General features: G+C 51.8%; 1 protein-coding gene across 1 annotated transcript; it reads right to left on the reverse strand.

The window, feature by feature from the left end:
- Nucleotides 1-244: 244 nt before the first annotated feature.
- Nucleotides 245-10,441, reverse strand: DHDH (dihydrodiol dehydrogenase). Its single transcript, XM_055238190.2, has 7 exons — nucleotides 10,283-10,441; nucleotides 8,987-9,098; nucleotides 7,903-8,066; nucleotides 5,526-5,778; nucleotides 2,666-2,790; nucleotides 708-858; nucleotides 245-390 (listed from the first exon to the last, which is right to left on the reverse strand). Exons 1-7 carry the CDS (start codon nucleotides 10,370-10,372, stop codon nucleotides 281-283), a joined length of 1,005 nt encoding a protein of 334 aa, XP_055094165.1. The 5' UTR covers nucleotides 10,373-10,441; the 3' UTR covers nucleotides 245-280.
- Nucleotides 10,442-10,732: the final 291 nt, after the last annotated feature.

Here is a 10,732-nt window from a genome sequence, read left to right on the forward strand (position 1 = left end):
CCCGAGTAGCTGGGATTACAGGCATGTGCCACCATGCCCGGCTAATTTTGTATTTTTAGTAGAGATGGGGTTTCACCATGTTGGTCAGGCTGGTCTCAAACTCCTGATCTCAGGTGATCCACCCTCCTCCGCCTCCCAAAGTGCTGGGATTACAGGCGTGAGCTGCCACGCCCTTTCCTGCCCAAATTATTTTCTAGTGACCCTTAGGTACTAGGTTCTCCAGCTTCTGCCAAACCACTACCACGAAGATGTAAGATGTCTTTATTTATTCGGGGATACATCAGTGTTTGTCTTGGGGGAAGGTGACTCCAATGGCCTTCCTCACCTCTTCAAGGATGTCAGCCAGGAGCTCACTTTCCGACAGGGGAATCACAGGACTTTCCTTCATACCTGTGGGGAGAGTGTAGTTAGGGACCCCACCTACCCACGCACCCGAGACCCCGAAGAACTACAATTCCCAGAATTCCATGTGGCACAATATACATAGTTCAGGCAGACGGATGCTGCAGGGGTTCCTGAGAGATGTAGTTCTTTTTTTGGAGCGAGAGTCTTGCTCTGTTGCCCAGGCTGGAGTGCAGTGGTGCGATCTCAGCTCACTGCAACCTCCTGAGAGATGTAGTTCTAAACAGCAAGGTGACAGAGCAGGTGGGGAGGGGCCCAATGTCCCCCTACCAGGCCTGGCGCCTGCCCCCCATCCATATCCTTACCCTTCCGTAGGCACTCCCGGACGTGCTTGGCCTCATAACTCATGCCTGCCCCGTTGTCAAAATTGCAGTCCTTTGGGACTGGGGGCAGCGGGAACTCCTTATGCTCCCCCTTCACCACCAGCTCGGTTGGGCACCAGCAGGGGTTGAGGAGCTGGAGGGAGAGAAGAAGTGGCACTGCTGCCTTCACCAATGGTGCTGCTGGGTGGGGCTGCCCCCAGCAACATGCCAGGCGGTGCGCAGGGGCCTCCCTCTCGAACCTGGTGGCTAAGAGCTTGCCCCGTCCATCCCCGGGGAGTTTTGGACCCTCCCTCATTTCTAGTTCCTAGAAGTTTGTTCCTTAGCAATGCTGCTGTCACACAAAAATTCTGTCTGTCTCCCCAGGAGCAAACCTCTCCCTAACCTTAGGAGGTTAGAAACAAGGTGTTCTTAGGGCCTAAAGAGGAGGGCTTATCTTCGTGTGTCTGTGAACCATGTTTTCTTCTTTTCTTTTTTTTTTTGAGATGGAGTCTCGCTCTATCGCCCAGGCTGGAGTGCAGTGGATCAATCTCGGTTCACTGCAACCTCCACCTCCCGGGTTCAAGTGATTCTTCTGCCTTAGCCTCCCGAGTAACTGGGATTACAGGTGCGCACCACCATGCCTGGCTAATTTTTTTTTTTTTTTGCAAGACAGAGTTTCGCTCTTGTTGCCCAGCCTGGAGTGCAATGGCGCGATCTCGGGTCACTGCAACCTCCGCCTCTCAAGTTCAGGCAATTCTCCTGCCTCAGCTTCCTGAGTAGCTGGGATTACAGGCATGCACCACCATACTTGGCTAATTTTTGCATTTTTAGGAGAGACAGGGTTTCATCATGTTGGTCAGGCTAGTCACAAATACCTGACTTCAGGTGATCCACCTGCTCTGGGCTGCCAAAGTACTGGGATTACAGGTGTGAGCCACCGCACCCAGCCTGTATTTTTTTTTTAGTAGAGATGGAGTTTCACCATGTTGGCCAGGCTGGTCTTGAATTCCTGAGCCCAAGTGATCTGCCTGCCTTGGCCTCCCAATCATGCTGGGATTACAGGTGTAAGTCACCATGCCTGGCTATAAGATAGGGTTTTTTTTTTCTAGCAACAGGGCCCCAGGAAGACCAGTTAAGCTGACCTTTGGTAACACCCAGATCCTCCCCCGGATGCACTTCCGAAGTTCACAACTGCCCAATAAACATGGTTGATAATAACTGGCTTCTCCTCAGGACTAAAGACAGATATTTGAGACAGGATCTCACTCTGTCACCCAGGCTGGAGTGCAGTGGCACAATCACAGCTCACTGCAGCCTCGACCTCCAGGGCTCAAGCGATCCACCAGCTTCAGCCTCCCAAAGTGCTGGGATTATAGGTGTGACTACTGTGCTGGCCAGGCCCAAGGATATATATATATATATATATATATATATATATATATATATATATTTTTTTTTTTTTTTTTTTTTGAGATGGAGTTTTGCTCTTATCACCCAGGCTAGAGTGTAATGGCATAATCTCAACTCACTGCAACCTCCATCTTCCGGATTCAAGCGATTCTCCTGCCTCAGCCTCCCTAGTAGCTAGGATTACAGGCGCTTGCCACTACACCCAGCTAATTTTTATATTTTTAGTAGAGATGGAGTTTCACCATGTTGTCCAGGCAGGTCTCGAACTTCTGACCTCAGGTGATCTGCCTGCCTTGGCCTCCCAAAGTGCTGGGATTACAGACGTGAGCTACCGTGCCAGCCAGGCCCAAGGATATTTGACAGAGCAATAGGTTCAACCTAAGTAAGGAGAGCCTAGAGGCCCAGAATCCACCTCTTGGCTTGGTTAAGGAGGAACTCTTTAGCAATGATGTGAAATTGGCTGGTTAAGCTCTCATCTAGCTCCAGAGGCCATTTGTCCCCTTCCTATTTTAGGCGCACGATCCCCAGCGCTTGGGCCCGCCACGCCTCACCTGTGCCATGCCCTTGGTGCCGCTCACGGAGGTCGTGTTGGAGAGCTGCGCGGTGATGCTGCAGGTGAAGCTGCCGTGGACCTCTCCTGGGTACTGCAGGAGCACCGTGACAGTGTCATCCACACCTGGAGGGAAGTCCTGGGTCAGGGCAGGGGTCTCTCAGGGCAGAGTCTCTAAGACTGCACAGGCCTCAAATCCTGCCTGTGGAACCTTGGGTGAGAGACTTCACTTATTGCATGGCAAGACAAAAGAATGAAGTGCTGGCTGGTGGCAGTGGCTCACGCCTGTAATCCCAGCACTTTGGGAGGCTGAGGTGGGCAGATCATGGGGTCAGGAGATCAAGACCATCCTGGCTAACATGGTGAAACCCTGTCTCTACTAAAGATACAAAAAATTAGCCAGGCATGGTGGCACCCGCCTGTAGTCCCAGCTACTCGGGAAGCTGAGGCAGGAGAATGGCGTGAACCCGGGAGGCGGAGCTTGCAGTGAGCCGAGATCACACCACTGCACTCCAGCCTGGGCGACAGAGCAAGACTCCATCACACACACACACACACACACACACACACAAAAGAAGTACAGTCTTGGCTGTGCACAGTGACTCACACCTATAATCTCAGCACTTTGGGAGGTGGAGGCAGGAGGATCCCTTGAGTCCAGGAGTTCAAGACCAGCCTGGGCAACAGAGGGAGACCCCGTCTCTACAAAAAATAAAAAATTTAGGTGGGTGTGGTGGCTTGTGCCTGTGATCCTAGCTACTCAGGAGGCTGAGGTGGAGAATCCCTGGAGCCTGGGAGGTCAAGGTTGCAGTGAGCAATGATTGTGCCACTGCACTCAGCCTGAGTGACAGAGTGAGACCCTGTCTCAAAAAAAAAAAAAAAGCCGGTGGTTCATGCCTGTAATCCCCAGCACTTTGGGAGGCCAAAATATGTGTACTGCTTGAGCCCAGGAGGTCGAGACCAGCCTGGGCAACATGGGGAAACTCCATCTCTACAAAAAACAAACAAACGTAGCCAGGCGTGGTGGCCCGCATCTGTATGCCCAGCTACTTGGGGGTCTTACGGAGGAGAATCGCTTGAATTTAGGAGGTTGACGCTGCAGTGTGCCAAGATCACACCACTACATTCTACCCTGGGTGGCAAAGTGAGATACTATCTAAAAAAAAAAAAAAAAATTACAGTCTATTTGCCCATCTCTGAAAACTGAGCTGGCCATGTAACTTGCTTTGGCCAATAGGCCAATAGCAAATATGGTGTAATTAGAGGCCTGAAAAGTGCTTGCACATCAGGAATTCTCATATCATGATATGAATGGTATCTAGCCAGCTGGAGAGGCCGGGTGAAGGCTTCCCAGACAGTCACCTACCACCTGTAAGACATAAATGAAGCCTACCAGACTGTCCAGTCCCAGCTGAACAGCCAACTGACTGCAGCTGCAGGAGTAAGACCAGCAGAAGAACCATCAAGCAGAGCCCAACCCCAAATTGCCAATGCACAGAATCACAAGCTAATAAATGATTGCTATTTGAAGTCACTAAGTTTTTTTGAGACAGGGTCTGGCTCGCCAGGCGCGGTGGCTCACGCCTGTAATCCCAGGTCACAGGGAGGCAGAGGTGGGAGGATAGCTTGAACCCAGGAGTTTGAGACCTGCCTGGGCAATATAACGAGACCCCGTTCTCCACAAAAAGGAGACAGGGTCTGGCTCTGTTCCCCAGGCTGGAATGCAGTGGCACCATCTCAGTTCACTGCCACCTCTGCCTCCCAGGCTCAATTGATCCTCCTACCTCACCTTGCAGAGTAGCCAGACTATAGGTGCACGCCACCACGCCCAACAAATTTATTTTGCACTTTTCATAGAGACAGGGTTTTACCATGTTGGCCAGGGTGGTCTTGAACTCCTGGCCTCAAGTGATCCGCCCACCTCAGCCTCCCAAAGTGCTGGGATTACAGGCGTGAGCCACCGTGCCCAGCCTGAAGTCACTAAGTTTTGTGGTAGTTTTTGTTTTTTGTTTTGTTTTTTGTTTTGCGGCTGAATGTAACTTTAATAAAGCATGAACTGCCTCTTGCTCCTTGGGGTTAAAGGTCAAAGATGATGGGCATCACATCTGGCTGGCTCATGCACTCTTGGACACTTTCCAGCTGAGTGGAAGCCAAGGCAAGGGCCTCTTCTGCAAAGTGGGGCAGCTTTTTTTTTTTTTTTTTTTTTGAGATGGAGTCTCATTCTGTCACCCAGGCTAGAATACAGTGGCGCCATCTCGGCTCACTGCAACCTCCGCCCCCTGGGTTCAAGTGATTCTCCTGCCTTAGCCTCCCAAATAGCTGGGATTACAGGTGCCTGCCACAATGCCTAGCTAATTTTTGTATTTTTAGTAGAGATGGGGTTTCATCATATTGGCCAGGGCAGTCTCCAACTCCTGACCTCAGGTGATCCGGCCACCTCGGCCTTCCAAAGTGCTGGGATTACAGGCGTGAGTCACCACGCCTGGCCAAGTGGGGTAGTCTTTTATGTAGCAAAGGATCACTGAGACAACTTCAAAAAATAATAATTTTATATTTCTTAACTGCCATTTGCCTCAGCAGTTACTTCATTAACTCCCATGACAACCCTATTAGTGACACTTCACCAGTAAAGTAATTAAGATTCAGAGATGTTAAGTCTGCTGGCTAAGATCACATAGCAAAGTCCCAGGAGAGTGCCCATCTGCAGTCTTGACTCTGATCCTCTCTGGCTTCATGGGAAGTTGTTCCTCTAGGTGTCTGATCTAATTCTCATTGACCTGGAGACTTGTCCTCCGCTCAGTGCTCCCAGAGAGAGACAGAATCATTCCCATCACCACGAAATATTCCAGGATAGATGGTACCTGTTTCATGACGCCTTCCCACGACGGAAATCTTCTCTGGCTTCTGCCCTCCAAAGACCATGGAGATGAACTGGACACAGTAGATGCCAATGTCCAGCAGGGCCCCCCCGGCCTGCGCCCAGTCTACGGCCCGGGGAATATGGGTGAGGTTCTTCCCAAATTCTGCCCGAGCCACCCGGAGGTCTCCTAGAGTTCCCTGGGCCAAAACAGACCTCAGAGCCTCGGAGGCAGGAAAGAAGCGGGTCCAGATGGCCTGCAGACCACAAGGAAAGGAGTTAACCAACCAGTTCTAATCCCTTCTGGGGTCCCAATCATAAGGGGATACCCACTCCAAACACAGTCCATCAGTCCCCAGGTTGTATCCCTCTTGCTCCTGACCCTCTTGACTTTTCTTCATTTTCCTTTTCTTTTTTTGAATAGAGATAGGGTCTCACTATGTTGCCCAGGCTGGTCTCGAACTCCTGGGCTCAAGCAGTCCTCCCACCTCAGCCTCCCAAAGTGCTGAGATTACAGGCATAAGCCACCGCGCCCTACTGACTTTTGTTCTTTTTCATCTGGACCATTGCCCCAGTCTCCCCATGTTATGGGCTGAATTGTGTCTGTCTCCCTCCCGCTTCTGCCCCGCCAAACACAATTCGTGTGTTGAAGACTTAACTCCCTAGTACCTCTGAAAGCGACTGTTGTGACCACAGGGTTTTCGGAGAGATAATTATGTTAAAATAAGGTCAAGGCTGGGCGTGGTGGCTCACGCCTGTAATCCCAGCACTTTGTGAGGCCGCAGTGGGCAGATCACGAGGTCAGGAGTTCGAGACCAGCCTGGCCAAGAGACCAGCCTGGCCAACATGGTAAAACCCCGTCTCTACTCAAAATACAAAAAAATTTAGCCAGGCGTGATGGCGCACGCCTGTAGTCCCAGCTACTCGGGAAGCTGAGGCAGGAGAATTGCTTGAACCCGAGAGGCAGAGGTTGCAGTGAGCTGAAGATCGTGCCATTGCACTCCATCCAGCCTGGGCGACAGAGCGAGACTCCAACTCAAAAAAAAAAAAAAAAAAATGAGGTCATTAGGTTGGGCCCTTATCCAATATGACAATATGACTGGTGTCCTTATAAGAAGAGATTAGATGCAGGTATAGAGCATGCAGGCCGGTGGGTCTGAGAGTTATGTATGCATTTCCTAGTGAAACTCCTTAAAGGAGGCATACAGATACAGAAGGTAGAAATAAAACTCTTTGTTCATAGATGACATGATCTATGTAGAAAAATGCAAAACAACAACAAAAAAACTCCTGGAACCGGGGGCCGGGCGCGGTGGCTCGCGCCTGTAATCCCAGCGCTTTGGGAGGTCAAGGCAGGCGGATCACCTGAGGTCAGGAGTTCCAGACCAGCCTGGACAACATGGCAAAACCCTGTCTCTACTAAAAACACAAAAATTAGCTGGGCGTGGTGGTGCATGCCTATAATCCCAATTACTCGGGAGGTTGAGGAAGGAGAATCGCTTAAAGCCGGGTGGCAGAGGTTGCAGTGAGCTGAGATCACGCCACTGCACTCCAGCCTGGCGACAGAGCAAGGCTCTCTCAAAAACAACAACAACGACAACAAAAACCAGAGTTCTGCGTCTTGGAGCACCCAGTCCAGAGAGACAGAGAACAGGCAACCAAGGGATGAACAAAGGAATACCAAGGACACAACTAACTTCACGCAGGACGGCCGAGACGGTGACACCCTGAGGAGGTGACATTCCAGGGGAGGCGGAAGCTCCGTGGACTAGGCAAAGAGCCCTGAGAAAGAATGTCATGGGCAGAGCCGGGAGAATGGGCAAAGGTCCCAAGGCTGCACTCCAGCAATTTCTTTTTTTTGTTTTGTTTTTGTTTTTTAAAGACAGTCTCGCTCTTGTCGTCCAGGCTGGAGTGCAGTGTCGTGATCTTAGCTCACTGCAACCTCCGCCTCCCGGGTTCAAGCGATTCTCCTGCCTCAGTCTTCTCAGTAGCTGTGATTGCAGGCATGCGCCACCACATCCGGCTAATTTTTGTACTTTTTTAGTAGAGACGAGGTTTCGTCATGTTGGCCAGGCTGGTCTTGAACTCCTGACCTCAGGTGATCTGCCCGCCTCGGCCTCCCAAAGTGCTGGGATTACAGGCGTGAGCCACCGCGCCCGGCCGGCATCTTTTTCTTAAAGACTGACAAAAGATTCAAGCAATTTCAGTAAGCCTTGTCGTGTTTGCTAAGGGCCAAAAGCAATGGCTCTCACGGTAATAGATGCTGCCAAGGAGGTTCAGATACATCCTGGCAAATGCACTGACCCCGCCCGCGCACTGGCAACCATATTTAATGGCAAGCACTGCTATGTTGGATGTTGGAAGGGCTCCACTGCCCTCACCTCCATAAGGAAGAGGCCTCGGGATCGGGCCTCCGCGACCATCTCGCGAACTTCTGCCGCGTTCACGCCCATGGGCTTCTCGCACACAACGGCCTTGCCCGCCGCCAAACACAGCATCACCGCCGCCTTGTGCTGGGGGTGCTGGGTGCCAATGTAGGCCACCTCTAGGGTGGGAGTAGGTCAAGAGGTCAGCAGCCCCGCCCACCCAGACCGCCGAGCTCCGCCCACAACTTCGAGGCCCCGCCCTAGCACCCAGGGACCAGGTGGTCGGTCACACCTCCCTCTCCCTTAGGGAGCTGTCCTTAGGAAGGAGCTGTTACCTCTTGCCATTCTTTCTCTCTTTTTTAAAAATTTTAATTAATTAATTAATTTTTTTTTTTGAGACGGAGTCTCACTCTTTGCCCAGTCTAGAGTGCAGTGGCGTGATCTCGGCTCACTGCAAGCTCCACCTCCCGGGTTCACGCCATTCTCCTACCTCAGCCTCCCGAGTAGCTGGGACTACAGGCGCCCGCCACCATGCCCGGCTAATTTTTTGTATTTTTAGTGGAGGACGGGGTTTCACCACATTAGCCAGGATGGTCTCGATCTCCTGACCTCGTAATCTGCCCGCCTTGGCCTCCCAAAGTGCTGGGATTACAGGCGTGAGCCACCGCGCCCGGCCTATTTATTTATTTCTAAGACCAAGTCTCACTCTGTCGCCCAGGCTGGAGTGCAGTAGCGCGATCTTGGCTCACTTCAACCTCTGCTTCCCGGGTTCAAGTGATTCTCCTGCCTCAGCCTCCCCAGTAGCTGGGACTACAGGTGTGTGCCACCATACCTGGCTAATTTATTTTTATTGTTATTTTTTGTAGAGATTGGGTCTTGCTATGTTGCCGAGGCTGGTCTCGAACGCTAAGTGTAGTTTAACACCCACTAGACAGCCAGTCCCAGACCAAGCCTGTTTTATAGTTCTCCTCCCAGCCAAAGGTCTTTATGGAACCGAAACAGATTGACCCATCCTGAGTAGCTTGCATCTCCCATGGGGCAGCCAGGGGGCAGCGCTCCAGGGGCGGCAGCCAGCACCCCCATCGCCCTCGCCACTCACCCACGTTCGGGTCCTTGGCCAGCTCCTCATAGGAGCCGTAGGCCTTGGGGATGTCGTGTTTCTGTGCAAACTCCTTTGCACGGCTCAGGTCGCGGGCCGCCACCGCCACCACCTGGAGGGGCACAAGAATCGGATTTGAGGGGCTGAGGCAGGCATGGAAATTGGGTGGAAGGGAGGCGAAGGAGGAGGCTCTGGCCAGGGGAAGGGGAGACGTGGTCCTGGGGGAAGAGATGACGGGGGCTGGACATTTGGGCCCTGGGAAAGAGAGATCTGGGGGAAAGCCGTTATTAAATCCCCCAATATCGAAATTATCTTCATAGCAGCTTACATCAAGCCTTTCCAAACCTCAAGACACTCAGGTTTGTGTGGGGAAAAGAAAGAGAGATCAGATTGTTACTATGTCTATGTAGAAAAGGAATCTGTATCATGAATAAGTTCAAGGAAAGGTGCTGTGCCCGGATGTGCACGTAGGCTAGATTTATGTTTCACTTTACACAAACGCCTCAGTGTAGCAAAGAGTAACAGAGCAGTATTGCTGCCAGCATATCTCGCCTCCAGCCACAGGGCGGTTTTCTCCTATCTCAGAATAGAAGGAATGGGAATGGTCCGCTTTACGCCGAGACATTCGACTCCTAGGGAGAGCAGGAGACAGAAGCCTTCCTCTTATCTCAACTGCAAAGAGGCCTCCCTCTTTCACTACTCCTCCTCAGCACAGACCATTTACTGGTGTCGGGCTAGGGGATGTAAGGTCTTCCTTTCCCACGAGGCCATATCTCAGGCTGTCTCGGGGGAAACCTTGGACAATACCCAGGGCTTTCTTGGGCAGAGGTCCCTGTGGCTTTCCGCAGTGCAGTGTGCCCCTGGTTAATAGAGAATGGAGAATGGCGATGACTTTTACCAAGCATACTGCCTGCAACCATATTGTTAACAAGGCACATCTTGCACAGCCCTAAATCCATTAAACTTTGATTCAATACAGGACATGTTTCTGTGAGCACAGAGTTGGGGCTAAAGTTACAGGTTAACAGCATCTCAAAGCAGAAACAATTTTTCTTAGTACAGATCAAAATGGAGTTTCTTATGTCTTCATTTTCTACACAGACACTGTAACAATCTGACCTTTCTTTTCCCCACAGGTTTGCAGAACAGACATGGAGAAGGAGGTAGCAAGGAAACAGACGTTTCACTGCAATGACGACCCACTCACTAGTCCTGAACCCTAAACTCCCTCCTCTTTTAGACTGTGGAGTCCCGCCCCCCGCCTCCTCTTCCCCAGAATCCGGAGGGCTGGCAGACCTGGTGCTCGGAGCGAGGCAGCGTCTGCAGCACGGCCGTGAAGTCGCTGGAGATGAGGCCGACAGACACGATGCCCCAGCGCAGCGCCATGGTTGCGATGCGAGGCCCTCAGCACCTTCGGTCCCTGGAGGCGCGAATTAAGTACCTGACGCCCCGCCCAACGCGGGGGCGGGTCCGTATCCTCCGCCCCTATTGCGCCTAGGCCGTTTCTCGTTGGCTCCAGTAGATAGGGCGGTCATTTAGTTCTAGCTTCCCCATTGGGCGAATGCACCGTTTAGCTCCGCCTTACAGAGGGAACCACACCTAGGCGTCGCTTCTGCAGATCTCTAACCTATGACTTTAGGCTCGTCGGATACGCGGGATAAGGACAGCGTGGGGAGGGGAGGCTTGCTTTCTTGCCAACAGCAATCCTTGAGAGTTAGATTTAATGTCTTGCCCTCTGGACTTTGT

The sequence above is a fragment of the Symphalangus syndactylus genome, chromosome 13 (genome assembly GCF_028878055.3).
Source record: "Symphalangus syndactylus isolate Jambi chromosome 13, NHGRI_mSymSyn1-v2.1_pri, whole genome shotgun sequence".
NCBI classification, from domain to species: domain Eukaryota; kingdom Metazoa; phylum Chordata; class Mammalia; order Primates; family Hylobatidae; genus Symphalangus; species Symphalangus syndactylus.